The sequence below is a fragment of the Physella acuta genome, unplaced genomic scaffold, assembly GCF_028476545.2.
Source record: "Physella acuta isolate Inbredline_101_S28 unplaced genomic scaffold, ASM2847654v3 ptg000539l, whole genome shotgun sequence".
In the NCBI taxonomy this organism is placed as follows: Eukaryota; Metazoa; Mollusca; class Gastropoda; family Physidae; genus Physella; species Physella acuta.
In genome coordinates, this window is record NW_026732058.1 from 105,829 (window position 1) to 133,076 (window position 27,248).

General features: G+C 34.1%; 1 protein-coding gene across 2 annotated transcripts; it reads left to right on the top strand.

Annotated features, from left to right (window-relative positions):
• The first annotated feature begins 7,045 nt into the window (after positions 1-7,045).
• LOC131945912 (kinesin-like protein KIF2A) lies at positions 7,046-25,508 on the top strand. Of its 2 annotated transcripts, XM_059306547.1 has the most exons (23): positions 7,046-7,239; positions 11,972-12,066; positions 12,185-12,274; positions 15,465-15,635; positions 16,262-16,307; positions 16,791-16,928; positions 17,014-17,161; positions 17,294-17,397; positions 17,632-17,794; positions 18,039-18,129; positions 18,298-18,364; positions 19,256-19,344; positions 19,557-19,699; positions 19,891-19,965; positions 21,001-21,047; positions 21,290-21,378; positions 21,480-21,590; positions 22,354-22,421; positions 22,584-22,704; positions 22,803-22,904; positions 23,992-24,064; positions 24,352-24,414; positions 24,556-25,508. In XM_059306547.1, the coding sequence occupies exons 1-23, from the start codon at positions 7,182-7,184 to the stop codon at positions 24,642-24,644; spliced, it is 2,241 nt and encodes a 746-aa protein (XP_059162530.1). In that variant the 5' UTR covers positions 7,046-7,181; the 3' UTR covers positions 24,645-25,508. The 2 variants fall into 2 exon arrangements, with proteins under 2 accessions (XP_059162530.1, XP_059162531.1); XM_059306548.1 differs by lacking the exon at positions 15,465-15,635 and having other exon boundaries at positions 24,556-25,507.
• Positions 25,509-27,248: the final 1,740 nt, after the last annotated feature.

Genomic DNA, 27,248 nt, shown 5'->3' on the forward strand with positions numbered 1-27,248 from the left:
TCCGGGGTTCAGACACGTAATCTGGGGTTCAGACCACGGATTTCGGGGTTCAGACCACGGATTTCGGGGTTCAGACCACGGATTCCGGGGTTCAGACACGTAATCTGGGGTTCAGACCACGGATTTCGGGGTTCAGACCACGGATTTCGGGGTTCAGACCACGGATTTCAGGGTTCAGACCACGGATTTCGGGGTTCAGACCACGGATTTCAGGGTTCAGACCACGGATTCCGGGGTTCAGACACGTAGTATGAAGTTCAGACGACGGAGTCCTGGTTCAGACCATAGAGTCCGGGGTTCAGCCGTCGAAGACAGTTCTCCATAACTGCTTGATACCGAGGAAGTGGGTACTTTTCAGCCCTGATATGAGTCTCAGTGACTCACGCCATCCTGCCCAAGGTTTTTGTACCTACCAATGGGAGACTACTCCAGAAAGAGGCCATTCTGTGCGTGTTGGCAAGTGATTTACCTGTTTACCTTCTCTACCGACAACCTCCCGTTTCTAATCCCCGCACCATTCGTTCTGGCATGGGGGACAAGCTTGACCAGCCTCACGAACCAGGACTGAGCTTATAGTGCTGAGATCTCTCTTGTGGGACTAGGAGGGGGTACCACGGAGAGGACAAGCTTGATCTTTATATCTGATTGGTTATATTGGTAAATTGACCTGCCTATATTGGCATATCTCACTGGCTATATTGTTACATTTGACTGCCTATGTATGTACATTTGACTGGCTATATCGGTACATCTGACTGGCTATATCGGTACATCTAACTGGCTATATTTGTGCATCTGACTGGCTAAATCTGTAATTCTGCCAGGCTATATTTGTACATTTGACTGGCTAAATCTGTACATCTGGCTGGCTATATTTGCACATTTGACTGGCTATATCTGTACATATAACTGGCTATATCTGTACATCTGACCGGCTAAATCTGTACATCTGACTGGCTATATTTGTACATTTGACTGGCTATACCATTACATCTAACTGATAACATTGTCTGACCAAGTAGTTGGCCACATTACGGTACAACTACAATGGTGAAGCATCTTTGGCAACTAGTCACTTTCTTGTACCATTTTCGTCACCTTTTGATTGGCTCGATGCTACTGTTGCAACTTTTTTTTTTTAAAAAAAAACGTACTTGAGAATTTCTCTCGTCGTTTTAAAACTAACATTTGATGGGTCAACCATGGCTCTTGTAGTTCCCCGGCATGTTTGCCCGACCCAAGGCCACCGTCTTACACTGTTGGCCAACCTGGCCAGCTAAAGGCTCCAGCATTGAAACATTGGCCAAAATAAATATATTTGGCTGGTTTAGACAGACGAACAGAAAACAATAACAAACAACACGTCTTGCGTGCTCAGAGTGCCGGCCATTGTGTTGGGATGCAGGGAGGTAAACAAGGGCTTTTGGGCACACTGGCAGCCATCTTGTTTCTGGACTAGGCAGGCCAGGTGTGCAAGATGGCCGGAACGTGTGATTTTTTTAAAAACGGAAATAAGTTTGTTATGTTTGTTATGTTATGTAGCCTATATGTATGTTAACTAAATAATATTAAGAACTTAATCAAATAAATTGATAGGAAGACTACTATCAAACAGTTAGGAAGACTCCTATCCAGGGGCGTAGCGAGGGGGGGGGCGGGGGTGCGGACCGCACCGGGTGACACCATTTAGGGAGGTGACACCGAGGCAAAAAATAGCAAAATATATAGAGAAAAACTTGAGGGGGGGGGGGTGCAAATCGAAAACTTGAGGGGTGGTGCAAATCGAAAGTTTGAGGGGGGTGCAAATCAAAAACTTGAAAGTTTGTCCCCGGGAAGGGTCGCTACGCCTCTGAGGGGGTGACACCATTAAGTGCCGCACCGGGTGACACCCGACCTCGCTACGTTACTGCTCCTATCAAACAGATAGGAAGAATCATATCAAAAAGATAGGAAGACTCCTATCAAGCAGATAGGAAGACTCCTATCAAGCAGATAGGAAGACTCCTATCAAGCAGATAGGAAGACTCCTATCAAACAGATATGAAAAACCCCATCAGATTAAAAGATAAGTAGATAAAATATAGGATAAAATCTCATCGAACAAAAAGATAAGAACTTAGACTAAAAAAAAATAAGAAGCACTGTATCAAATTAAAAGATAAAAAAACTAAATCTGACTAAAGGATAAGAAGAACTATCAAGTTACTGTACAGATTAACAGATAAGAAGAATTATTGTATCAAAGTAATAGAGAGGAGCTCTATATACTGAAAAATTAGATCTGTACCAAATTAAAAGATAAGAAGTAAATCAGAGTAAAAGCTAAGAAGAACTATCAGATTAACAGATAAGAAATCTATCAAGAGGTGGGATGTCGGTAAATTATTATATTGATAAGGTGCAGTGGCGTAGCGAGGTCGGGTGTCACCCGGTGCGGCACTTAATGGTGTCACCCCCCAGAGGCGTAGCGACCGTTGCCGGGAACAAACTTTCAAGTTTTCGACTTGCACCCCCCCCCCCTCAAACTTTCGATTTACACCCTCCCTCAAGTTTTCGATTTTCACCCCCCCCTCAAACTTTTGATTTGCACCCCCCCCCCCCCCCATGTTTTTCTCTATATATTTTGCTATTTCTTGCATTGGTGTCACCCCCCTCCCTAAATGGTGTCACCCGGTGCGGTCCGCACCCCGCGCCCCCCCTCGCTACGCCCCTGATAAGGTGCCTCCATAAACCATGTGTGACGACGGGGAGGGAGGGGGTCCAGAAAGTTCGACACTTTTGCATTGTGAGAAATAATGTTTGAAATCCTATTCTAGCCTTTGCTTCTCGTTTTTAAAAGACTTTCTTTAATTGTAATAAAACTGGATCAATATACTCATTTTTTGATCGAGCGCATTAAACAGTTAAGAAAGTAACAGCTATTTTTTATTGCAATTTTTGGAGGAGGGAGAGGTAGTGGGTTGAAGTGTAACGTCATTTTAAGGGTGGGGGGTCTGGGATTTTTTTCTATGACGATGTGTGACGACAGAGAGGCGGAGATAAAAATCGTTTGATACTGGGGTGGTATCCATGGGTGGAAGGCCAGAGTTTCTTCCAGGCATCTCTTCGTAAGAAGGGGGGGGGGAGATAGGAGCCTCTAACCAAAGAAAGTATACAGCCCCCCCCCCACCCGAACTAAATGAATATATATAGAAGACATACTTTTACCATAATAAATGCATATTTTTGGAGCAAGCAGTAATGTTTTTAAAATTAAAAAGAATAGGCTGTACAGTGGGCTCGGTTAGAAGGCTATTTACTCACCCCAGTGGCGTAGGCAAGGGGGGTTAGGGGGGTCATATGACCCCCCCCCCTTAGACCCCTCGGTATATATATATAAAGTATGAGGGGGAGGGGGTGCAAATCGTAAGTTTGAGGGGGGGGGTGTGCAAATCGAAAGTTGAGGGGGTGTGCAATTTGCAAATCAAAAGTTTGAGGGGGGTGCAAATCGAAAGTTTGAGGGGGGGGGTACAAATCGAAAGTTTGTCCGCGGGTAAAAATTGGACCCCCCCCCCCCCCTTGAGACGATCCTGGCTACGCCACTCACCCATCCCCACTCCTTCCAAAAATTTCCGTTTTTAAATTATTGCTGGAAATACCAATCGCTTTTGAGTAATCCAACTTTTTGGGAGAGGGAACTGTATTTGCACGAATGCACTGTTAACGGTTTCAACTGATAATTTTAGACTATTTCTCAAGACGACCAATCTTTACCAAACTCTTTCGGCGATATATCATCCTGCCTATGAAAAATCTAAATTATATATACAGATATATATATATATATATATATATATATATATATATATATATATATATATATATATATATATATATATATATATATATATATATATATATATATATATATATATACACTTACACATAGGCGTAGCTAGGGTGGAGTGGGTGGTGCGGACCACACAGGGTGACACCATTTAGGGGGGTTGACACCAAGGCGAAAAATTGCAAAATGTACAGAGTTCCATTAATGGTTAATTAAAGTTAAATAGTTTTCTAAGTTAAAATCGACAACTTTTAAAAGAGTGTGGGGATGACACCATGGCGTAAAAGTTCTAACCTTAGAGAAAACAATGCTACATTCAACTATATTATTAACAGACTACAGATAAACATCGCTATTATTAAGTCTGCAGTGATTAAAGCTTATACACATACATGTACGCTTATGCGGCATATATTTAAATTATAAGCCTATGTAGGCCGACACACACACACACACGTACATGTATATATATATATATATATATATATATATATATATATATATATATATATATATATATATATATATATATATATATATATATATATACATGCGTTGTTTCTTGGGGGGGGGGGGCGGCACCTCGAAGTGCCACACCACCTGACACTCGACCTAGCGACGCCACTGCACATACATACATATATAGCCTATACATATTATATATATATATATATATATATATATATATATATATATATATATATATATATATAGCTTCACTAGATATAGACTGTTTAAACACCATTTTCCTTAATTTTACTTTCTCGTAGAATCTACATACGAAGTATAGAGAAAGCATTGTAATCGTGCACAAAAATAACATGAAATTTTGAGTTTTCACCGTTTTACTCCTCAGTCCTTCATCACATCTGGAGTATAGAGGACTTATTTTAATCAGGCAAAAATTATAAATACAAATATATAAACATTTTGGCGTTTTATGCATTATCGAGTCGTAAAAACTGGACTTTGCAATTCTGTCCGTATGTCCGTATGTCCGTATGTCCGTATGTCTGTGTGTCTGTGTGTCTGTGTGTAAACACGATAACTTGAGTACCGTTACAGCTAAGTTGATGAAATTTCATAAATAAGTATTTTATCAAAATCGTAGATCCTGATCAACTTTTGAGCGATTTCCGATAACCGGAAGTGGCACTTTTTCTATTTTGAATTTTTCAAAAGCCTATAACTTGAGTACTATTTCAGATAGATAAATGAAATTTCATATGTAAGTAAAAGATCTAATTCTCTACCTTCTTTCAAATTTTGAGTAAGTTCTGTTGATTGAAAGTACGAATTTACGCTATTTCCGATTTCTCAAAAAACGAATGTAAATTTATAAAGTACTAATAATATTACGCACTATTATGCACGTTTTATTTGGCGTTCACGTGTGTGCAATTCTTTTTTCTACGAGATTTTATTCTATTTTAAAAAGTTTAAGTATTTAAAATTGATTAAAATTCATGTCTATATCCCGAGCTCCCATCCCCTGTTTTCTTATAAAAGAATATTCGAGAAAGTTTAGGGGAGATCGCTCCCGGTTTATTTATTCGATATTTATACACCGCTATGTTCCACATTTACCAAGACATTATAGCTGCTAACAAAGTTTGTGGCCATATCCCTCACCAATGCTTACATTTTCCCATTCAACTTAATTAAGTTTCAAAAACGTTTTGTTACAGTATCACTAGATATAGACTGTTCAAGCACTATTTTCCTTTATTTTTTATTTGATATTTATACACCGCTATGTTCCACATTTACCAAAACATTATAGCTGCTCACAAAGTTCGTGGTCATATCCCTCACTAATGCTTACATTTTCCCATTCAACTGAATTAAGTTTCAAAAACGTTTTGCCACAAATACAGAAAATAACTTTTTTTAAATACTTGTGGTGTTTTTTTTTTTAAAACTAGATTCGTAAATCCAGACTGTCAGATTAGTATATTTATATCATTTTTAATCATTAGTTAACCCATTTAGCATCATGTATGACTGTATTCATTAAATTCAATGAGGTCTGTATTCCAGCGCTTCCTTTTTTTAATAGGGAAAGGGGGGGGGGGGGTAGTCATGCCGCTTACTTTTGGAACCACTGCTCTAAGTTTATTATACTTTTTAAGTTTAATACTTACTACCATTTAAGTTATCGTTCATCTATATATGATGCCCCAAAATAAATTGAATTGTATAGGGGCTACAGCAAGACTACCCTCGCTCCGCCCACACGTTGAAACAGGTCGATTTTGGAACTTCACCCACCGTTACACACATGGGACTACACATATAACAGTTATCTTAAATATTTCTCAATATATGCCTACTATTACAGTAACGAGTAGGTGTGTGTGTGTGTGTGTGTGTGTGTGTATTACAATGCTAATTTGATTGATTATTTTCTGTAGCTAGGCTAATATCTAGAATAAGTTGAGAAAAGGCGTTTACAAAGAATATTGTGATTAGCGCTTGATTTAAGTTAATGATTTTTTTTAAAACGAACCAAAGTAGAATGTTGTATGTGGCCTGAATATAGGCTGCGTTTATATGTCTTCTATAGGTCCAAGACACATTAGAGTACTGTTTCCTCTGCTCAGCACAGACGTTTGGACGTATAAGCCAACCTCAGGTGTTTTAAACACCGCTCTGACGTTTAAATCATTAAATGTAATATGCCTAATGCTCTTTTGTATACAATGTGTTTAGTGTTTGTTGTAGCGTGTAGATTTAAGAAGCATTTTGCATATTGATATTAAATTGAACATATTGAACCCCTTCCCCAATCAATGCACACCAAAAAAAAGTCCAGTTTTCAACAGCCCCACCCTACCCCCTCCACACACACAGACACGCACTACCCCACCAAACCCTCATCTTTGGATGACTGCTAGATTCTAGTTAGCACTCGATATGCCCTATGGCCTAGCGTAGCACTTGGGCAAACAAAATAACAGCTTTTCTTTCCGTTTAAAATATTTATGATTGTTAGCTGGAAGTATTATGTTATTGATGTTAGTGTATTGAATCAATGAGAATATGCATTGCTAACGAGTAAGACATTTCGCAATATTTCGGAATAATTAATAACACAGAAAATCTAGAAATCTAGAAAAATCAAAATGAGTTTGCAAAATTTGAATGAAAATGGGTACGGTATACGAGCGAATGGAAGAAAGGCATTTCTTGCGCATGCGCATTAATCTTTCAAAAGACCGCACCAACGGAAGGTTGATATTCTACATTTTTGGACCAATGTTATGTTTATCACGTTTACGGAATCTCATGCTTAAATTGCCACTGATATAAAATATTAAATCTGAAATTTTAGAAAAGGCCGTTTGGCGGCATTATGAGTGAGCCGGTTGCAATGAAGATTGGGGTAAATGTTGACATTCAAAGAACTGATGGTAAGAAAATGATTGATTTTGACTCATTTTTGAGAAATCATAAAAATCAGTTCAATGAAGAATGTTTCATTTCATGGTTCATTGTTTGACTAATGACTAAGCCAAGAATAGATCCAAATCTACATTATTTTTATTGAGTTCAGCGTCTAGATTATCTAGATCTAGTGTTAGATATTGATTTAGATCTAAGTAGTAGAGTCTAGATTCCTAGATCTAGTAAGTTAAGTAAGTAGTCTAGTCTAGATCTAGGCCAGGCCTAAGGAAAGAAAAGAGGTAAAATCTTAGTTTAGCGTCGTAAATTCCAACGTAGCTAGTAATGTGCGATGAAGGTAACTAATGAATATTTCTTTCATTTGGCCATATTTATGTCATATTTTACATAATATAACAGATAATTGAATATCAAATCACAATCCAAGACCAAACCAGTCATAAATATCCTGGAATAAACTTTAAACTACCCCGTTCGAGACAACAATGAGTAAATACAAGCAGCGGCCATGTTTCAAAAACAATAATAGTGTAGTTTCCCTTGAAAAATTGTCTATTCGCATGTCATTTGTGTTGATTTTGTGGTTTAATATGATTGTTTTGTATTGTTTTAATATATGCCTGGGGGTCGTCCATAAATGACGTCACACTCGTAGCGGGGTCCGTAATTTTGTGACGGTGTGTGATGAGGGGGAGGGGGGTTCAGATGGTGCGACGTCACACTTTTGCATTATAAAAAAGTAATGTTAGAAAACTAATTTTAGACGTTATTTTGCGTTTTAGAAAACTGTTTTAATACATTGTAGTAACAATTGATTAAAATACTCTATTTTGACAGAGTTCAGACAAGATTTTGGAAAAATATAGCTATTTAAAAAAAAATCAACTGCAATTATTTTGAGGGAGGTTATAGGCTGAGGTGTGACGTCATTTTAGGGGGGGGGTCTCGCTTGTTGTGACGACGTGTGACGGAGGGGAGGGGGGAGGTAAAAATCGTCAAAAAAAGCGTGACGTCATTTATGGATGACCCCCTGTATAGTAATTTTTCTTTTTTTCAATATAGTTGACATGAATAACTATGGTAATAGTAATAGACCTTTTCAGACTTAATAGTGTGCATCCAAGACCACAACAATTGTTGGGAGGTCGAACTTTTGAACACTTTATTTGCAGTAATCAAATCAATATTAGATCGCTCATAAATGACATCGCTCTTAAGATAGTAATGACAGCGTGCATTATTACAGAACAAACATATGAACATATTGTTTCAGATAGAAATTGTGATTTGTGGTGGGGAGAGGTTGAGTAGAACTCAGCGATGTGATTTTGGAGACGGGTCAGGTTTTTTTTTTTCGTGAAAACGGGATGGTTGTGGGAGAAAGACCAGCTGTAGAAGTATGACGCGTCATTCATTGGTGATCCATTTTCTCAGTGGGGACGATAGAACTGTTAAGAAGGATCAAGAATTGTAAAAAGCTTGCTGAGTCGCATTTCTTGAACCCCACCTTTTTCATTCCCCCACTTAGTACATCGTCACCGAGTTAACGCTCGCACGTGACGTCATGTACCGGTACCGCCGACCGTTAGGCTAATTTTATATAAAAAAACAACAAGCACTGCCTTTTTGACGCTTATGCGACGTTTAATTTGATTACATAAGTTGGTGTTCATTAAACAGCCACTAACACACCTATCACTCGTCCATTTAAACGTACGTGGTTATTTCTGCAAGCTTGCTGTCTTGAGACATTCGGCCCTTTAAAAATGTATTAAGCTCTCACCGTATAGAACTAGACTACCCATATTAAGCTCCAAAAGAAGCTTGGTGAAAATGGCCGTCCGATTTTGAAGCTGCTATGCGCTTTATAAAAAGCACAATAAACGATAAGATGACACTTATATTAAAGTAAATTATATTTCCTCAAACGATGGAACATTACTAAATTTTCGCGCAGTTTCGCGAAATTGAATTATTTGAAGTATTTACGTCATCTTACAAAGCGCGATAGCCTACTGGTGCTCTAACGCGGCCCCATGCTAATGGCCGTATTCCTAACGCCCCGCATTAGACGCGGCTTATTCGTCGGCAGGCATTTGGTGGCAAGCCTTTTTGACGGGGATAATGTGTTGCGGCCGTTTTGACGAATGTCTTAAACTAGCAGGCTTGCAACATTTGTGATGATTCGTTTTAAGCAAGGTATACGTATACTAATGCTTATTTATCGTTATTTTGATTGAACAAAGCATTATAGAGGTTCTCCATCAATCACCTAGGTATTTTTCCCCGTTCACCTCCTTTCATGAGACCGACACGTCATAAATTGCGGAGCCGCCTTAGTTGACGTCACAAATCTTCACTCACTCCCCTAGCAAATCATATGTGACATCATTTATGGACAACCCCATATCACTCACTTGGGTACTTGATATTGACATTTTGACAACAAAGGATAACCATAATGTGTCTGGCAGGTGGAGACTTGCGATCGACCATAATGACAACACGCACTTAAGGGGTGGAGTGGCTGATTATTTTAGATGATGTTTTACTATGGAATCTGGTGGATAATACATTTTGTCTCTCTGTATATATATAAATGATGACAAACATTTATTGTTGTCAAAATTATGGCTAGAGATCTTAGATAAGGCAGAGCGAAGCGTAATTTTTTACATTAGGGGTCATCCATAAATGACATCACGCTTTTTTTGACGATTTTTACCCCCCCCCCCCCTTCCCTCCGTCACACGTCGTCACAAAAAGCCAGACCCCCCCCCCCCTAAAATGACGTCACACCTCAACCTACAACCCCCCTCAAAATTGCAGTTGAATTTTTTTTAAACATCGATATTTTTCCAAAATCTTGTCTAAACTATTACATTATACAATTTATTATAACAGTTATCTAAAACGCGAAATAACGTCTAAAATTCGTTTTCTAACATTGCTTTTTTATAATGCAAAAATGTGACGTCGCAACATCTGAACCCCCCCCCCCCCCCCCCCCCCCCCCCCCCGTCCCCCTCATCACACATCGTCACAAAATTACAGACCCCCCCCCTCCCCCCTACTAGTGTGACGTCATTTATGGATGACCCCTTATGACTTGTTGTGACATTGACAACAAAAATATGACGGAGGTTGGGGTTTAATTAAGGTAAAGAGAAGTAAAAAAATGTCATAAGTTATGATAGAATCACTAATTGATGAAAAGAAAACCCTGAAATGAAAATAGTGAACATTCAAACAATAAGAAAAATCTCAAACTATATAGTAATAGTAAGATCAAATAAACATTAGTTTAAAAAAAAACGTGATTTAATACATGGATACAAGTTGCATCTCACAATGCTTCTAGAATTAATAAAGTTGTTTGTTAGGAAATTCAGTTTTTAAAGAGCAGAATTTAAAAAAAAATGCTTTGTAATACGGACTATACAACAAGACAATCATATTTAAATACATTTTTATACGAATAGAAATGAAAGGGAAGCTACTCTAAATAACATTTTCTTAAGATGGCTGCTGTTTTTAATAGCAAATTTACTATCTCGAACAGGGTTGATAAAAATTAATTTCAGGATATTTAAATTGATTTAACCATAAATGGTGATCTATTATTCAATTATTTATAATATTTTATCAAAATATACGAAAATATACTCATATTTTAATGACATATTCATTAATGCACTCTCTCCTACATTACTAGATTTGGCCGAATTTACGACGCTAAACTAAGATTTTACCAGAAAAGAGTAGGCCTAAGCCACACACTTTGAGAAGTTTGATGAAATGTGCAGAATCAAGAGTCTACAGTCTAGAATATCTAGACTAGATTCTAGGCCCTGCCCTTTTGCAAACAACAAACAAATCATGCACAAAAGCCATTGATCTTAAACAAGTGCCATGTTCTTACTTAGTATTAATTAATTGATGTTGGTCCCCCACAGCCGTCAAGCCTCAAATCATCATCGATTGCTTTACAGTACACATATGCTTTAAAAAAATAGATGTAGAAATCTAGGTCTAGATCTATATACCACACTAACGCTGACTAAGGACCCCCTCCCCCCTTAAACTTTAAAACCATAATGACATTTTAACATTTTTTTAAAAAGCAGGTTAACCTTTCTTTTACAACCAGTATGCTTCTAGATCTACTTCTAGATATCTACTTAAGTGGGGTGGGGGGGGGGGATTTTTATACCAGTGTCCAATAATAGAATCTTCTTTAAAAAAAGGGGTGTTAGGTTACTGGTAGTTAACTAAATACACACATTGCTGTCTAATGTCAATGCTGTCCCTAACCTGAACCCTAGACCTTCCATTCATATGCCTAACCCTAATTTCTAACCATAAAATTAGTGGAGATTACAATACTACTAACAACCCAACACACCTATTTATGGAAGAGTCTATTTTTGGACATTGGTATCTAAATTCATCCCTTAAGTGTTTACTAGTGTTTAGGTTTAATATTTTTAATTTAAAAAAAAAAAACATGTAGCCTAGGCCTAAAATGTAGACATTTCTACTTAGTTGTACTTGGCCAAGGCCTAATTAATTAGTTTTATGAAATAGGCCTAGATCTAGGTGGTAGGTATAAAACTCATCAATTAAGCTGTCTTCGTGTGTTAAATATAACCTGGGATTGTAAAAATGCAGTGCTATGTTGTGTTGAAGTTTTATTTTATCTAGTGTAATTTAATTGCCCAAAATTTTATTCGCTCACAGGCCGAATTCATTCAGCGGTTATCAGTGGTATCAATAAAGATACTAAGAGTGTCACAGTTGAATGGTATGAGAAAGGCGAAACAAAAGGAAAAGAGGTAATTTAAATCAATTTCTTTTTATAAAATGTAGCCTTAAGGTTCATTTTAACTTTACTTTGAATGAATTTTTTAAAACTTAATATGACATTGGTAAGAAGTGGGTTTTCTTTTTCAGATCGAGATGGATGCTATTACTTCATTAAATCCACACTTAATTGCTCCAGGCCCAGAAGACTTTCCATCTGAAGTGAAAGGCTCATCAAAGGTAAACATATTTTAAGATTTTTATCCCAGTTTTGTTTGTTGTGGTTGTTTAAGCTTTATAAATGTTTTCATTTTGTAATCTTTTAAGAAGGAAATGGAGTTTTAAGCTAATAACACAGAATAGACAATGTTTAAGAGTGCATACAAATTAATTGTTAACCAAAAAGCTTTTTTTTTTTAAATATGTTATTACAAAGCTAGACTTTCAGCTGCAGGGCTGCCTACTTATACCATTTTTCCAGAAATCTTAATAATTTTGACACCCAAGTTATGGTGTTACACTTAGGCCTAAGTCTTGGTACTATTCAGCTGAGTTTGCACATTTTGTGAGTGTGGTAATTTTTAGTCTCAGTTTTATATTCAGCTTGTTAAAATTTAAGCCATATTAAATATTTTTGTTTACATTAGTCTTCTGTAAAAACACTTCCCCCTCGCCCCTTCCTTGAAAAATATGGCCGACTAAATCTAAAGGCTTTTATTACAATTTACATTCACTAAATTTGTGGCTCTGCAAGTTGCTGTTGAGCTGAAATGTTTTAGTTCAGTGAAAAATTTTGGATGACAATGCAAGAATGTCTCATTTTTACTTTCTCGTATACAAAATATAGAGAAAGTATTATAATCGTGTTAAAAGGAAAATCAAGATTTTTGCAAATCTCGGCGCTTTACACCTCCCTGATTCAGAAAAACATAGTTTTGCAATTTTGTCCGTGTGTATGTGTGTCTGTGAACACGATAACTTGAGTACATTTACAGCTAGGTTGATAAAATTTCATATATAAGTATTATATCAAATTTGTAGACCTGTGTCAACTTTTCAGTGATTTCCTGTAACCGGAAGTGGAACTTATTCTACTTGCAATTTTTCAAAAGCCTATAGCTTGAGTACTGTTTCAGATAGATTAATGAAATTTCACATGTAAGTAAAAGTTCTAATGCTCTGCCTTCATTTAAATTTTGAGTTTATTTCCGTTGACCGGAAGTAGTAATTGACGCTATTTCAGTTTTCTCACAAAAAAAACTATTGTGAATTTATAAAGCACTAATAATATTCCGTACTATTATACACCGATTGTTCGGCGTTCACTTGGTGCGCGATTCATTTCTCTGCGAGATTCTATTCTATTTAACAAGTTTAAGTAATTAAAAATTGATTAAAAATCATGCCTATATCCCGAGTTGCCATCCCCTGTAGTGTTATAAAAGAATATTTGTGAAAGATTAGGGGAGATCACTCCCGGTTTATTAAATCTAATTTAAGGGTTTTATTAGATCGACAATTTATTTAAAAATTGCTATATTCAATATAAAAGGGGAGATAAGATAATACTAACAATCACTTGATCAGAAGGTTCAAATTATATTTGCAAATTACCACACACAAAATCAGTAAAGAAAAAAAATGTACTAAAAAGTAAAAAAATATATTTAGTTTAGTGTAAGTTTATGCTAGTATGACTTTAAAAAAAATGTTATAGAATGTACACCTATCAATAAACTCTTTATTAAAGGGAATACATTCTCTATAAGTGAGCGCTCAGGCTTTTATTTTTTGATATACCAACATATAGCATTTACCTTTTGTGTACATTTTTCATTTGTGAATATAATCAAGGCATTTTCCCTTTTAAAAAAAATTATCTGAGAATTTTTCATTGAAATGTCACGAGATAGCAAGTCCAAAAATTTTTTTTAAAGTATGGAAGCTCAGCAATTTATAAAATGATCATGGGGTAAAATAAAAATATTGTTATGATTTGGTGTTTTTTTGTGAGTCCAGTTTCGAATCACAACAGACAACTTATCAACTTCTCCATAACAAATGTTAGTGTGTGTAATATAGATGATCATTATCAATATGATAATAAATTTTGTGATAACATAAAATAGAACTTACCGTATATTAAAACTTATATTGTAAGTTGGTGCTTTTGTTACCGAAAATTGTTTTTGGAAGTAGGCAACCCTGCACCTTTTGTAGTCTTCTTCTAATCCTTATTACTGCAGAAAATTTATATCCATTTCACGTTGAATTTGACAATTTGCTCTGTTAACTAATTTAAGCTTCTAATAAAACTAAAAGCTTAGGCGGTTGTTGGTTCTGATCTGTTATTTTTTTATTCATTGAATTGACCACTTTTAAAAAAGTGTTTTTGTTGAGTCATTTTTCGTAAGAAGGTCATTGGGGCTCATAAACAATTCTTCCTTCGGTATTAGCAACAGTGCATTATATTACACATTATATGTATCATTGGAATACATTGTAGAAATTCCAATTCATTTTGATATCAGTACATTTTTTGTTGTATTTTTAAAATGGTTTGTTATCTGTTTATTACCAATCTTATTACATAGTTAATTAGATTTTAATGCTAATACAAGCTCTAAAATGTAGGGGTTATTATAGAAAAAATATCTTAATATTGAAATTGAATATATATTTCCTTAGTGCTCTATAGATGTTAAATATTTGTATGTTTATAAATTAAGGTATGAATTATATTTTAAAATAATGTTGAATTTGAATGTGAATTAGGGCATGTGATTTTTTTCAAATGAATATTTTGCTCTTAGCTTAATCCAAAATTAAGTCTTTTCACTTTTATTTGATAATTGAAATAACCCTCCACTTCCTATGAATACCTATTCTCTTTTTCTCAGGTGTGAATTGACCTAACCATAGATTATATAACTTTGTTAAAAACTTTGCAAGCAATGTGACGTCACATGTTCTTTAGTTTTACAAAGTTTTTGTAACTAGAGTTTTATTTACTTGCATGTGATACTTAATACTAACTAACAACCTCCTAAAGCCTTTTATTGTTAATTTTAAAAATTATGATCTTATTAAGTATTTAAAACATTGCCTGCTGCCTGTACATTGTTTGAAATTGCATTGCTTCCAGCCACTGTACAAAGATACAATAATTTTATCTTTTATTTTTATAAATATTCTTCTTGTTTTGTGAAAATTTTGGTTCCTAGAAAATATGCCCCTGTAAAATCATAGTATCATGGTTTATTTCAGTGGATTCTCTATAGAAAATTGAAATAAGAATAATGTATTATGGATATATTTGATGCAGATTACAATTTTAATTGGCAAACGTAATTTTTTTGACATCATTTTAAATGTTTACTAAGTGAACTATTTAAAGCCATGCTGGCAAACAATAATGGCCACTCATCAGATCCCCACAAAACACAGTAGGCAAGAAGAAGCCATGGATGAAGATGATGATCCTCCTAGCAGTGCCAGTTCTGGTTGTTATCTCAATGGGAATGCTGAAAATATTCCCGAGCATAAATCACAGGGCAGGCGGCTTGGTAGGCGAAGTGTTGCTAGCAGACAGGGGGAAAAGGTATTCATTTAAATCCTACTCCACAGATTATAAAAAGGCCTCAAATAACTGCTTGCAGAAATAGATAAATCCTTGTGATATTGATTTTATTTAAAGTGTGTTGTAAAATCATAAATTGCATTTCATGTTTTGTTTTAGCTACCCTGAATAACTCAACAATTTTGGATGATACTATTTTAAACCTTCGTTTGTATGCTATAATTGTGTTATTCTACTGAACAGAGTTTAGAATTAACAATCCTAAGTAATGGAAAATCAGTAACAGTTGCATAGGCGAAACTTTTTTCTCTCTCAAGTTCTTAGTCTATAATTAACTCAATAAAAATTGTAAATGTCAATTATATTTGGTTATTTTATAATTACATCTCCGATAAGATGTTGAAAGAAAAAAACAAGAGAAAACTGATTTTTAAAATAATTCATATTGAATTGATATCCAATAAGAAATCAATGTCAAGTATTTAAATATATTAAAGAATTTTGACAAAGCCAATTTTGGTTTGATTGAAAGTTTAAAGAAAAAGTAGCTTTAATTTGCTGCTTTATCATTCTGTAGATTGTTGAGTGTTCATGGATAGAAAGTATCTACTTGGGCTTCTATTCAATTATTTTTCGGAACATTTCAGAGAAGCATGGCACCACCTCCTGATCCTCCTCGAGCAGGCACTAAAGGTAATATCTAATGGTTTTGTAAGTATACATAGTTGTGGAAGATTTTTTTTTCCAGGAAAGATATTGTAATAGCTCAACAACACCAGAAATATTCCCAAAACTATTGAATGGCATTCCTGACTTTATTCTACCTACAATTTTTCACTCTTATTTTCATTTAGCTGAATTTTTTCATATAAGTTATATAATTAAAATTTTGTTTGCAGTGGTACCTTATTTTTAACTTTTCTGCAACACGAATATTTTGAAACGGATTGATTAATATTACAAAATTAGTAAAAATAAAACACTTTTTTATTTGGCTCCAAAAAGATCTTAGCAATATCTTAAATTGTTTTTGTAAATTTCTACGCTTTACTAGAAATTGAACAAGTAAAGTAATATATGAAAACTTATTAATCATTTGTCGCAATGGTAAAGTTAGTTACTTTAGTTGTTCAGTTTGAAAATGGATATATAATGTTTTTTATATTCTCCTTTAAGCTCCATCCGCAAGATCTCGTCCAAGTTATGCTGTACCTCCTAAATCTAATCCATCATCACAACAAAATGGCCAATCAGAGCCTGCACCGGCTCAATCAGACTCGCGCAAATCACTTGTTCCAACTTCTAATAATGCAGGTAGGTGATTTTTAAAAAAAGATGATTATTATGTGTTTTTTTTTAATATATTAAAATACTAAATATGCGTAATGCTTGCTTTCAGCAAGGAGGAAGTCCAATTGTGTTAAGGAAGTAGAAAAAATAAAGCAGAAGCGTGAGGACCGTAGGGCTGCACATCTAGCCATTAAAGAGCAGTACGAGAGTCACTTTGATACAAGTGATCCAAACTGGGAGTTTTTAGCCATGATCAAGTTAGTTTCTATATTTTAGTTAAAATTTATTTTTCTTATACAATAAATAATTACATTACTATTTTTAAAAAGACCTGAAGGTTTAGAAGGATTAAGTTTCATAAAAGCCCTAATTGGTGTATTTTTTTCTAGAGATTTTCGCAATAACCTTGAGTATCGTCCTATCACATCATCTGACCCAATAGATAATCATCAAATTTGCGTTTGTGTCAGAAAAAGGCCGCTCAGTAAAAAAGGTAAGTATATTAACTTCCCCATTAATATTTACAAACTGTTTGTAACTACTTACATTATTACCCACGGCCTGCATATCTCTAGATATGAATATACTATTTGCATTGTTCTAAGTCCATTATTAAAATTCTAAACATGATCTTTTCAATGCTAAAAATTATTCACAACTTTTCAATCTTTGCCCAAGGGTTTTTTTTCACAGAAAATTGTGCTAGCTTTTTTTTTTACTTTTATAGAGATAGCAAGGAATGAAGCAGATGTGATAACAGTTCCCAACAAAGAAAATGTGATTGTACATGAACCAAAGCTTAAGGTGGACCTTACCAAGTACTTAGAAAATCAGCAGTTTAGATTTGACTATGCCTTTGACGAAAATGCTACTAATGACATCGTTTACAGGTAAAACTTTGTTAATCGGCATACAAAATTGATTTGTCTATAAATTATTTTGTACAGTCATTCTTGCTTTAAAATATATTTACATTTCAAAAGTAGGCCTACAAAATTAAATTAATAGCCACTAACATTTTTAAATCTAAAAAATAAGTCAGTTTTACACAACGTGTAGTTAGTGTAATGACATGTTTACTCTTCTTCCACTGTATAAAAAATTCTAAGTTGAGAAAAAATATTTAAAATTTAGATACACTGCTCAGCCTTTGGTTGAGTGCATATTTGAGGGTGGAATGGCCACTTGTTTTGCCTACGGACAGACTGGCAGTGGAAAAACTCATGTAAGATTTTACATGCATTTACCAGCTTTTAATTATGTTTTGACTTGAAACTACATTGAATCAATACATTTTTTTTTAATAAAACTGTAAGAACATGTATATCAGATTAGCTTGTTAAAAGTTATTTCAATGATGTTTATTTTGAAAACTGAAATAAATGTTTTTCAGACTATGGGGGGAGACTTTTATAGCAAAGGCCAACAGGACTGTTCAAAAGGAATATATCTATTAGCTGGTAATATTTCTCATGTTTTATTCTCTATTATCCTCTTAAATCTGTTCATTTGAGGTTAGTTTTTGTCATTTAAAATGTCATCATCCTTTTCTATATGTTATTTAAGCTATTGTTTCTTAGTCTATTTAAATGCAAAAATATTGCTGGAATACTTCAATCACACTAATGGCAAAATTTCTATCTCTCATTTGCTAGAGTTATTTGTAATAAACTATATGACTATATCTACCAGATCCTCAACATTTTTAAATACAATTCTTTATTTTTCTAATCAAAACAAAATACTTTCTATGTTATGGTGTATTAAAATAAAAAGTATTTCATACTTTTATCTTACTTGCATGTGAAATTAAGTAAATTAAAGGGCCATGGGGGGGAATCTGATGACCTAGATTTTACTTGGTAATGTGAAGTGATGAAAATTAATGAAAATTGAATTAGAAGTGCAAATAAATGTCTATAATATTGATTGAAGCATGCTTTATAATCAAATATTTATTTTTTCTTAATTTAAAAATGATTATTTGATAGTCTAAAGTCCTAGCCATTAAAATTTGCCCATTTTTTTTCCGTTCGAAATATTTATCCCTGTATTGAATTTTTTTAAATATAGGTTGAAGGAAGGTACAATCGGGCTACTAAAGAGCATAACTTTTTTCCTAATTATTCTGCCAACTAAAACTTTGTATCCACACTCTTAGAATTTTTAGTATTATGTGTGGATATCTTTGTGTAATTGATTTTTTTTTTAATCCTTTAATGCAACTTAAGACCATGCAATAATTTTAAAATCTTGTCTTTTAAACTATCTGTATCAACTTAACAAATAAATGTAGTTTCTTAATACTATTTTGAATATTTGCAGTCTAAGATTATTATTTTTTTATACAGCTAAAGATGTTTTCAAGCTGCTGAATTCCAAATACAAAAAGCTGGATCTTGTAGTTGGAGCAAGTTTTTTTGAAATCTACAGTGGAAAAGTAATTTTTTGCTGAATAATTATTTTTTTTATAGTCGAACTTACCTAACCTGTGATTCACTCCTTCAAATAGAACACCCCTTTCTCTTTTAAACTTTTTAATGATTTGTGCTCTATAAGGCATTCAGATTATTTACATTTACGGGGAAATAATAGCTTGGTTGTTTTGTTTGTTTTTCTCTTTGTTATTCCCTATATCTTTACACTATTTAGGTTTTTGATCTTTTGAATGAGAAGTCCAAGTTGCGGGTACTGGAAGACCATAAAAACCAGGTACAGGTTGTAGGCCTGAGAGAAGAAATAGTGACCAATACTGACCAGGTTCTTCAACTAATACAGCATGGAAATAATGTCAGGTAATGGGCATTAGATTTTATATAGTTTTTATTATAATTTTAAAAATTAAGGACTTTAAAGTATTTATTTACTACAATGAAACAAGTAGAGAAAATGTTAGCATAGCATTTTAATTTAAATAAGTGTTTAAAAAACATCAGAATTGTTGAGTAGATTTCAGTTGCGTCTTTTTCATTTGCTTTATTTACAGGACGTCAGGACAGACTTCTGCTAACCAACATTCTTCACGCTCTCATGCAGTCTTCCAGATTATTTTAAGGCAAAGGTGTGCATAAATTTTAAATTCCATGTTTGATTTTCAAAATTTTTATTGCAATTTATTATTACTAATATATAATATATGAGAAAATTGGCCGTTGAGGAAGGATACAACTGGCGCTAGGTTGATAGTGCTATTTTCTCTAAACTAAAACCAACCCCCCACACACACACACACACACACACCAAAACATGTCTACCGTCCTATTCAACAAAATATAATTATATACTTTTTCCAGTGTCCACCCCCTCCCAGAAAATTCTACCCCTGCTTCCCAAAAAGTTTAAGTACCCCCACCCCTCGACGGGGAGAAAAAAGTCTGAAAGAAACACTGGTCGCATTTGTAGATCATACAAACTAAAGGAAGAACCTGGGCGGGGCTTCGCCCCTACTGGAAGAGATGCATGAAAGAAACTGTGCACGCTAAACACTTTTTAGATTAGAAAAAGTTCCCCCCTCCGGGGAGGAAAAAGTCTGAAACACTGGTGTCGCGCTTAGCCACTACCCGAAGAATTGCATGAAAGAAACTGCAAGCAAACCACTTTTTAGATTAGACACATTAATTTGGCAGTAATTTTTATTATAGAGTATCGATGAAGAAATTTCTTTTGAGTTGGGGGGGGGGGGTGGGCGGCTTAGACGTTCTTTCGCGAGGGTAGGGCTTCGCCCCTACCCGAAGAATTGTATGATAGAAACTTCACGCAAACCACTTAGATTAGACAAAATTGCCTTTTTATTCAATGTTTACTCGAGAATCAATGACGTCATATTACTGTGTGCACTCTCCGGCTTGATACAATTTTCTACTATATGCTAAATGTGACGTCATTTTTTGTTTTACTATGAAAGTTTTTAATTTGCTTGTGTTTTCTCTATAGCGTTCTTGTCAAACAGATAGATACATACACAGATAGATAGACAGACAGCGAAACTATAATAATTTATATATATAAATTTTCATTTCTCTTACAGTTTCTATATTATACTTTGATTTAGCAAGCTTTTCATATTTTTTTATAATTTATTCTTTTTATTTTTCAGAATTAAAAATAAAATTCATGGAAAATTTTCCCTAATAGATTTAGCAGGTATATATATGATTATTTTTAAACTTCCAACAGTAATTATTTGAAGTGTTGATCAAAAAATATCTGTTACTTTAATTTTATGGTTAATCTAAGCATTAAATAAAGTTACAAACAATGATTACATATCGTGAGAATTTTAAAAATGATTTTTTAATTAATTTTGCTTTTATGTGCTGTGTAATTAAGTATAAGATTGCGTAGGAAGTAATTTCTTGAGTAAATATTTTTCATACTTATTTTAGGAAATGAAAGAGGAGCTGATACCTCAAGTTCTGACAGAAATACAAGAATGGAGGGAGCTGAGATAAACAAAAGTCTTTTGGCTCTTAAGGTTAGTACATCTAAAAAATAATGATCAATGCTTACTTTACAAGATATTTTCTACAAACTTTCACCTTTTTTGGGTCTGACGTGCTGTGCTATTAATTACAGGAATGTATAAGAGCTCTTGGAAGAAAGGGAGCTCATCTGCCATTCAGAGCCAGTAAATTGACTCAAGTTCTACGAGATTCTTTTATTGGTGATAAATCACGAACGTGCATGGTGAGTTGTTCTATGTTTAAACTGAGTATAGATGTTTACACTTTTTAAAGACTTTTAAATCTAAAAGCTGACTGGGCAGATGATCAGTAAAGAGCTCTTGCCAGATCAGGTTTTAAAACAAATATATTAAATTAGAAGTGAACTAATGAATGGAATGGAAGGTCTAAAATAGCTGTTTTTATAACGTAAATATTCATTTACTCTTATATCTTTATCTAAATACTAACAATTAAAAAATAATCAATTATAAAAACCCAAAGAACTGTTTTACCAGGCTATTTGCAATTTGGTATTAATTGCTAAAATGCACAAAAGTCAATATGGTATAAAGGTTTTTATATTTCTTTTCAACATAACTAAAATCACAAATTTTCCCATTATATTTCTAATGCTAACCACAGCTAGAATCCATTAGGTTTCAACACAAACTTGTTTCTCTTGTTTGGTTCCCCTTAAATATCTCAAAACATGCCACATCAGACGGGTCTATTTACCATGAACATTTAGATGAAAAGCTATTGATTTTAATTAACTGCCTGCATTTTTAATATCCCCTTAAACTTTGTTGCATCATTTGGGGGGGGGGGGGGGGTCTTGTTTTTTGGTGATGAAATCTGCTAACATGTTTGTGTGACCTCATCTAAGATTGACCTTATGATTCCTATAATTATTACAATGTAATTACTATAATTGCCCACTATTAAATACAATGTTGTCATTCTAATTATATTATCTAGTTTTAACAATTGTTTTTATTTTCCAGATTTCTATGATTTCGCCTGGAATGAGTTGCTGTGAACATACATTGAACACATTACGTTATGCTGACAGGTTAGTTTATATAGACATAATACAAGATCTTGATTCCACTTAGAATTTTGCTGACCATATTTTTTTTTTATTTCTGTACATTATATTAGATTCATTAAAAATATCACATTGAATCAAACTTTCAATTAGCTTTTATAATTTTTTTTTTTTTAAAAACCTTAGAGTAAAAGAGCTTGGTCCTGGTGGTCCTGTAGAAGGAAAGCCATCTGATGTAGGCCAGGACTATCCAGTGGATGGTACATCACCACAAAATTCTGATTTAGCTCTCCTCAAAACTTCAAATGTAAGTTTGTATTAGTACTTTTTACTCATTTCTGAATGAATACTTGAAGTTTGACTAATGTTTTGATTACTTTTAAAATGATTACATTTTTATTGTAGGCTGAAGAAGTAACAGAAGAGCTTTTGACATTCCACCAAGCATTAAACAAGATGCAGGAGATGGAGGAGGTCCTTGTTGACGAGTATAAAGCTTATTTAGAGGTACTGATTCTATGAATATGGTGCAAACTCAGGTTCATTGGGGAGTAGGACCTCAAAAATGAAGTTTGTGTCATGTTGAGTTGCCTATTTTGATAGTGAGCTTGCAATAAAATAATTGGCACTTGGCCATATAATCTTTTAAATAGGCAAATTTAAGATGGTTTTTTTTAATATACCAACTACCTTCATCCCTCACTAGTACCATCACAAGTCAAATAATGGGTCATGATATAGAACAAAAAGTTTTGGCACAGCATATAGATACACAACCCACTTGCACCTGTATAGGTGTTGTTGAGACAATTCTTGATGCATGTTCGTAACATCAAAGATTCAACTATACAGAAATATATCACTATGCTGATACATCTTGCTCTAACGCACTTTATTACTATTTTGCACTGTCGTCTTTGAACTCTCATCTGCTGTTAGTTCTAACGTCCACCCTGACAAAATCCTGTCTCTAATCATAGGAGTCAGGTGTGTCTTGACTTTAGCAGAAACTCCTGAGACTGACTTACTGAACCCCCGGGGGTTTGATCCAATCCAGGTTAAGAACCACTAATATAAAGAAGGCATTGATACAAATGTATATGTTAGATATAATAAACAGAGCTTGAAATTTTTTTAGCACACATTAAAAAGTCAAATATTTGTCACTGCATAATCTGCTTTTAGTGAAATCTTGAACTAGTTAAAATATTAGAACTAGTCTCAATTACAGTTTTGAATTGAGAGCAAAAATTATTTTTATTTAATGTTTTCATGATATATGTTAAACATTAAATTAGAGTACATATTACTTTAGAAATAGTATGTTACGTGGGTAAGTAATTCATCAAGAGTTATTTACTTTACTTTGGAAAAATAAAATTATGATAGAAACTTTTCCAGTAATTGATTTGAGTAATGTTGGGTTTGTGTTGTAATTTTATGGTAGTAAAAAGCTCTGTCCTTGATAGTGACAAATAGCACAAAAAATACATTCTGCTTCATGAAATAATGAGTGAGTGCATGAATTTTAATAATAATTGCTACTACTACTAGATTCTTAATTTTTTCTGCTACTTATTTTTATCTATTTAAGGAATCTCAAAAATGGATTCAAGAAGATAAAAGACTGGTGAAGATGACTGATAATGTTGAATATGATGTAGAAGGTACAGTCATTTTATGCATTAAATTAAGTCTAAGAAAACTTTTGGAAAAGAAACAATTATCTATCTAGATGACTTTAACTGACAAAAAAAATAGGATTGATTTAATAGTAGCTTCAGCACATAGGAGTAGAAAAAAAAAATGTTTAATGTAAAAGTAGTCATAGTGTTGGTTACCACTTGGCCATGGTGGTTTGACTTTAATCAGTGCTTAAGCACTCATGCAATCATGAAAATTTGATTTTAAGTTTAACTTTATTATATAATTGTTTTATGTCAATTTCTTTTAGAATTTGCTAAACAGTTGGATTCTTACTTAGCCAGAAGACATCAGGCGATTACTTCCCTTAGAGGTATTTTTCATTACTTCTTTTAATTATTTTGTGTATCAATATTTAACAAGCTATTCCATTTGTGTATCAATATTTAACAAACTATTCCATTAAGAATAGACTGGTAAAGTCCTCATATTCAAAACTTTGTGTCCTATCCAGAAAAAGTTGCCACATTTCGCCAAGAAATTCAAGAAGAAGAAACTCTGAGCAAAAATATCAAATGTGCTGGAGTCAACAAGCGCAAGTAAAGAAATTTGCCAGCCTGAGTAAATTCAAGTTTTTTGTTCCACCGTTCCTCTACTCTGCCTTAGGTTTACAAATATGCATGGCCAAATGAGCAATAGAACTGAGCTCCGCCGCTTGAAGCTAGCACCATGCTAAATCTGACAATTTTGTACTTGTCACATTGACTATACAATCACTTGATTTGTCCACAAAGATCTGCTTTGTTTCCTGTCTCTGTTTTTCACTGTGTGCGTGAGATGTGGCCTGAAATAAAAGAGTTTGGTGGATGTACTTACTACTCTTTTGTTTATACATGTCATTATACATAGAACATTCCTGTTTGGGAAATGTGTATATTTATACTAGAAAGCTCACTGAAGTTCATCACTTAAGTACAATATAATGGGTTTTTTCTAGAAGTGTTATTTTCTACTTAAAGCTTTCTAACTTAATCACACTAGGCTTGCATATGTAATGACTTTTCACTGGCCTGATAGAAGGGAAGCTATTATTATATTGAGAAAATACTTTACAAGTATTCCTTTATCTTTTTAGTTGTACATTAGCTATCTCATAATAAGGTGTAAATATGAAGATGGAAGATTGTTGAATGTGTCATTTGTAGATATAATTTGCAATGTTTAAATACAACATGTGATTTTTCATCATGTCTTACCTTAGCATTAATCTGTCAGTTTGTATGTGAACCATCTAATACAAAGGCATTCATCTTGTCTGAGTGTTAACCAAACACAAAAAAAAAATGCTTGGTTTATCAAAAAGTAACCCATTGGTCCTATCTGATACATTTGTCTTCTCCATCTATATAGTAAACAAATATACATAAAAGTCATAGTTGTGGACTACCTATTGTTTATACCACGTGTGTAGGGATGTCCAAAATTCCTTCTGTAATATTTATAAAACTTATTACTTTGTTGCAAAATGAAGGTGCACATAAACATACAGAAAATAGTACAAGTTAACATTGTAATTAATGTGACAGGAAAGAATCAGGATATAAAAGTAACAGCACAGGGTGGTGTTTTTATCTTGGGATTACAATACATTTTATTAGAAGTAATTTGACCCCATCATATATGTCAGTTTGCATATTTAAATGTTTGTTTAAAACCAACTGCACCTGGTAATTCACTATATAAATTCATAAAATGTATGAATACGATCTGTCTCTGCAGTAAGTTGGTGCTGAAGAATATAAATAGGGGCCATGAACACAAACATGGTAGCTTTAGGCTAACATTATTTTAATTTGGCATAGACCTATGAACTTTGAGACAACTAGAGAAAACAATGAAATACTATTCATTAGTGTTTGTTTTGTTGTGGTTAAATCGTAATCAAAAATTATTTAATTAAAACAAGTTCCATATTTTTTTATCTACTGTGTTTCCAAAAATAAGTTTTTAGCTCAGCAAGGTACACATACATTACACATTAATCAATTGGCGAATTGGAAGTACATTTTGAGATGTATTCGGGTTTTTTTTGGAGGGGCGGGGAGAGGTTAAAAATGCTATTTCAAATGGTGTGTAGACGTCATTAATGAGATGTAAGTGGCAAGATATATTGTGAACTGCAATTTTTAGAATGTGAAGTAGATGGCCAGGTTTTAGCTCTAATACTCGTGTTACAATCCAAGCAATCTACGAGACAGTACCTTAACATTTATGTGCTAAACATCATGGAGAGCTCATGACACGGGTGATTTAAAAAGATATGACCTGTTTTCAATCCTAGTATTTAAGGGTTAAAGGGATAATGTGAGTCATTCAGACCAGCAATTTACATTATCCTGTGGTTTTTAATTATATTTAGTAAGGAGCATCGCCCAATGAAAGAAAAAATCACTGGAAATATAGGCCTAAAATCTATATGGTCTGATAGTACACTCTAAACTAACAAGAAAAGACTAAACATATCTAGTTCAACAACTTGTGCACTACACAAACCCATTCAGTAATTTATCTGTACGTCATTGTCAGGGGGCTTAGCCCACATGAACCTCGGGTAGATTCACCTGTGGGATTCCTTTCTCTTTTGTGCTTTAAACAAAGGGGGGGGGGGGGTAATTGAATATCGTCGAATCGGGTTTTCCACAAAGGCAAATTTCTTGACCTTCAACTCTGTGTCGGTCAACGACAAAAGGAGACACAGGCTCTCACCTCTGTGTTTAGCATGACAATTGCCACATATAAGCATTGTCAGTTAAACTAGTGAAAGAACACCTCAGTGGGACTTGTTCTTTTGTTTTGTAAAATGTCATTACAGTAAACTTGATAGAAACGGTCCAACTTTTGCTATTATGTTGCTACTCGGCGTTTGTTTACAGGTAAGGATAAATACTAATTTGACATTCATTAATATGTTAGTATTGTTCGTTAATGTCACATGATTATAGGATTATTATTTGAATTCGGTTTTCGTAACATTTAGGACTACTTTATTATAAAAATATTTTACTCGGTTAGTGTTCCCTAATAAACCTATGTAGACTATGTAGCAGAGGGGGGGGGGGGGGACATATGTCCCTGGGCGCCGACCCTACCGGGGGGGGGGGGGGGGGGGGCCAAAATAGATTGGAAAAGCAAATTGAAAGTTTGGCG

Bases quoted from the DNA above. Each gene is read 5' to 3' on its own strand.
- LOC131945912 (XM_059306547.1), top strand. From the start codon at position 7,182: ATGAGTGAGCCGGTTGCAATGAAGATTGGGGTAAATGTTGACATTCAA. The intron at 19,345-19,556 runs GTAATTTTTTGC...TACACTATTTAG, and splicing joins TTGAAATCTACAGTGGAAAA to GTTTTTGATCTTTTGAATGA. The intron at 22,905-23,991 runs GTACTGATTCTA...TATCTATTTAAG, and splicing joins AGTATAAAGCTTATTTAGAG to GAATCTCAAAAATGGATTCA.